This window comes from Medicago sativa, chromosome 7 (genome assembly GCF_051527215.1).
Source record: "Medicago sativa cultivar Bolivia chromosome 7, Bolivia_mono, whole genome shotgun sequence".
Classification (NCBI taxonomy): Eukaryota; Viridiplantae; Streptophyta; class Magnoliopsida; order Fabales; family Fabaceae; genus Medicago; species Medicago sativa.
Genome location: NC_140755.1, coordinates 59,754,843 through 59,758,756, shown reverse-complemented (window position 1 = coordinate 59,758,756; position 3,914 = coordinate 59,754,843). Strand labels below are relative to the sequence as shown.

The following is a 3,914-nucleotide window of genomic DNA, read 5'->3' as shown; positions in this document are numbered from 1 at the left end:
TACAAAAAGCATGAGACCAAAATTTTTGACTTATAAATTAAAAAAACACGGGTGCAAGATTTGTAAATGATAAATATAAAAAACATGGGACCAATATTTGTGAATGATAAATATTAAAAACACGGGACTAAGATTTGTGAATGGAAAATATAAGAATACAGGATCAATATCTATGAATGATAAATATAAAAAAATATTGAACCAATATTTGTGAACGATGTATATATAAATTACATATTCCATATATCCTAATTAATATATTCATAAAAAATTATATGATTAATATTTTCACTGTACCCGTGCGTTAGCACGGGTTTTTTTACTAGTTGATATTGTAAAGCGACTTATGATTTGGGACAAAAAAATTTCCCAACTTATTATATGAGACGGATGGAGTAATATTTTTTCTTGGCAACTTATAATTATAGTTAACATGGTTATTTTGAAATATTGTAACTCTCTTTTTCTCATTAATAACTTCTTTCTTAGTTAATTTATATGAAATGACCAACTATGAGAATTTTTGTGGAACCAAGGAAATATTATATACTCCCTCCGTTTCAAAATGAGTGTCGTTTTAGGTGTTTACACACATATTAAGAAATGCAATGATTAAGAGAAAGAGAATTGTTATTTTACCAAATTATCCTTATTAACTATTGGTTAGTTTTAAAAGTAAAACTTTGGAAGTAGTGTGCAGAGTATTAATTGGAGGGTACAATTGAAAAGAAAAAGTTATTATTGCATTGGAAACTGAAAGCGACACTCATTTTGAAACAATTTTTTTTTGCCTAAAGCGACACTCATTTTGAAACGGAGGGAGGACTATAATTTCCTTGATTAAACTGGAGTACTATAAAAACAAGAGTATTGTTGACAGTACATTTCTAACAAACATTTTTAATATAGTTTCTCTTGTTTGTTGACATTTAAATCATTCCACATAAATTTGGTGGGTGTTATAAAAATTGCATCCATGAATAATATGGGTTTGTCATTCACACTCTTTATTCTAGTATTGGCCTTTTTATTTCAATGTTCATCTTCTTCTTCTTCATCATTGAGAAAGGGTTCCTCCCTCTCAGTGGAAAATCCAGAAGACAACATCATCTCACAAAATGGCATGTTCTCTGCTGGCTTCACTGCTATTGGTGACAATGCATATTCCTTTGCCATATGGTTCACAGAACCAAATTCCCTCAACTTCAACAACACCATTATTTGGATGGGAAATCGCGACCAACTCGTGAATGGAAAACGATCCAAACTTACCCTTTTAAACACTGGAAATATTGTATTGTTTGATGTTTCTTTAAACAATGTTTGGTCTTCAAACACTGCATCATTGAAACCATTAGAGTTGCATCTCAAAAATGATGGAAATCTTGTGTTGCGTGAGCTTCAAGGAATCACAATTTTGTGGCAAAGTTTTGACTCTCCAACAGATACTCTCCTTCCAGGTCAACCTCTTACAAGATATACAAAGCTTGTAGCTTCAAGAAGTGAGAGCAATCATTCTACTGGCTTCTACAAGTTCTACTTTGATGATGCAAATGTTCTTGGTCTTCATTATGATGGCCCTGATATTTCTAGCTCTTATTGGCCAAAACCTTGGAAGCTAATTTCGGAAATTGGTAGGGCTAATTTCAATGGTAGCAGAATTGCATTGTTGGACTCTTTTGGTAGTTTCCTTTCATCAGATAATTTGACTTTTATAACTTCTGATTATGGAACAGTTCTACAAAGAAGAATGAAAATGGATTCTGATGGTAATTTAAGGGTGTATAGTAGAATTAATGTGTCACAAAATTGGTATGTTTCATGGCAAGCCATTTATGGTGCTTGCATAGCTCATGGGATTTGCGGTGATAATAGCACATGTAGTTATAATCCTAAGCATGGAAGAAAATGTTCTTGTATTCCGGGATATAAAGTGAAGAACCATAGCGATTGGTCTTATGGTTGCGAGCCTATGTTTGATTTTACTTGCAATAGAAGTGAGTCTACCTTTTTTGAGATGGTAAATGTTGAGTTTTATGGCTATGACATTCATTATGTTCCTATGAGTAACTATAGTTCTTGTGAGAAATTGTGCTTAGAAGATTGTAATTGTAAAGGATTTCAGTACGGTTTTGGGGTAGTAAAAGGCTTTTATAAGTGTTATACAAAAACACAATTGCGAAATGGAAGGCATTCACCATTCTTTGTAGGAACAACCTACTTGAGATTGCCTAAAGGTAATAACTTCTCTAAAGAAGAATCTTCCACTCCAAGTGATCATGTTTGTCTTGTGAAACTTCAAAGAGATTTTGTTAGACCAAGTGAGAACCATTATGTGAATTTTTTTCTATGGTTTGCCGCTGCGATCGGAGCTTTTGAAGCGGTCTGCATTTTCATCGTTTGGTGTTCCTTATTCAGGAACCGAAAGACAAATGCAGACCAACACGGATACCACCAGCTCGCAGCAATAGGGTTTAGAAAATTTAGTTACTTAGAGTTAAAGAAAGCAACGAAAGGGTTCAGTCAAGAGATTGGAAGAGGTGGAGGAGGTATCGTGTACAAAGGACTATTATCTGATCAAAGACATGCTGCAATAAAAAAACTTTACAATGCTCAACAAGGAAAAGGTGAATTTCTAGCTGAAGTAGGAATAATTGGAAGGCTTAATCACATGAATTTGATTGAAATGTGGGGATATTGTGCCGAGGGAAAATATAGACTATTGGTTTATGAGTACATGGAAAATGGCTCTTTAGCCGAAAACTTGTCAGCTAATAAACTTGATTGGAGTAAAAGGTACAAAATTGCTTTATCGATAGCAAGAGTTTTAGCATATCTACATGAAGAATGTTTGGAGTGGATTTTACATTGTGATATAAAACCACAAAATATACTTCTTGATTCTAACTTCCAGCCCAAGTTAGCTGATTTTGGATTGTCTAAGCTGCAAAACAGGAACAACCTTAATAATTCATGCATCTCAATGATTAGAGGAACAAGAGGGTATATGGCCCCTGAATGGATTTTCAATTTGCCAATAACATCTAAGGTGGATGTTTATAGTTATGGAATAGTTGTGTTGGAAATGATAACAGGAAAAAGTCCAACTACAAGTTTCAAAATTGTAAATGGAGAAGAGGAAAGTGATGGGAGGTTGGTTACATGGGTGAGAGAAAAAAGAGGCAGTAACATTTCTTGGTTGGAGGAAATTGTTGACCCTCAAATTGGATTAAATTGTGATAAAAGTAAAATGGAGATTTTGGCTAAAGTTGCTTTGGATTGTGTTGTGGATGAAAGAGATTCAAGGCCTACCATGAGTAAAGTAGTTGAGATGCTTCAATACCATGGAAGTGATGTTTAGTGATGTATGATACCTTCACATTATTTTTCAATGTCATTCTCAAACTTTTATAGCTAGAGATATGTGAAGAATGTATATATTATGCTATTTTTATTGTATGTAAAGAATATATTATGCATTTTTTTCACAGGTCTTAAAATATTTTGTCTTGCTGATTTGTATGATTTCTTCGTTATAGCTAGAGATATGTGAAGAATGTATATATTATGTGTTGCGAATTCGATGAGAAAACACACCAATAACAACTTGATGTGTGGAGCAAGGGATAATTAAGCAACCAAAATCAAAGTGTATGGAACAATTATAAACACAAGCCAAAAGTAGAAAACAGCGAGAGAGAAAAGAAGAGAGAACACAAAAGAATTTGTTGACCCAGTTCAGTCCAAATTGACCTAGTCTGGGGGAGAAAGCAGCCCTCCGTTCCACTATATGATGAGTAACGTTACAAAAGAGATATCAATGGGTTACAAGAATAAGTCTCAGCCTAATTCTACCAAAATCCCAGCCTCTTCCCGTAACCAAGAGACTCAATCCTAATAGTTTTTCCCAAGGT

General features: G+C 33.9%; 1 protein-coding gene across 1 annotated transcript; it reads left to right on the top strand.

Moving 5' to 3' along the window:
• Nucleotides 1-872: 872 nt before the first annotated feature.
• LOC146907259 (putative receptor protein kinase ZmPK1) lies at nt 873-3,488 on the top strand. The gene has a single exon (XM_085726953.1). It carries the CDS (start codon nt 977-979, stop codon nt 3,359-3,361), a length of 2,385 nt encoding a protein of 794 aa, XP_085583079.1. The 5' UTR covers nt 873-976; the 3' UTR covers nt 3,362-3,488.
• Nucleotides 3,489-3,914: the final 426 nt, after the last annotated feature.

Bases quoted from the DNA above. Each gene is read 5' to 3' on its own strand.
- LOC146907259 (XM_085726953.1), top strand. From the start codon at position 977: ATGAATAATATGGGTTTGTCATTCACACTCTTTATTCTAGTATTGGCC.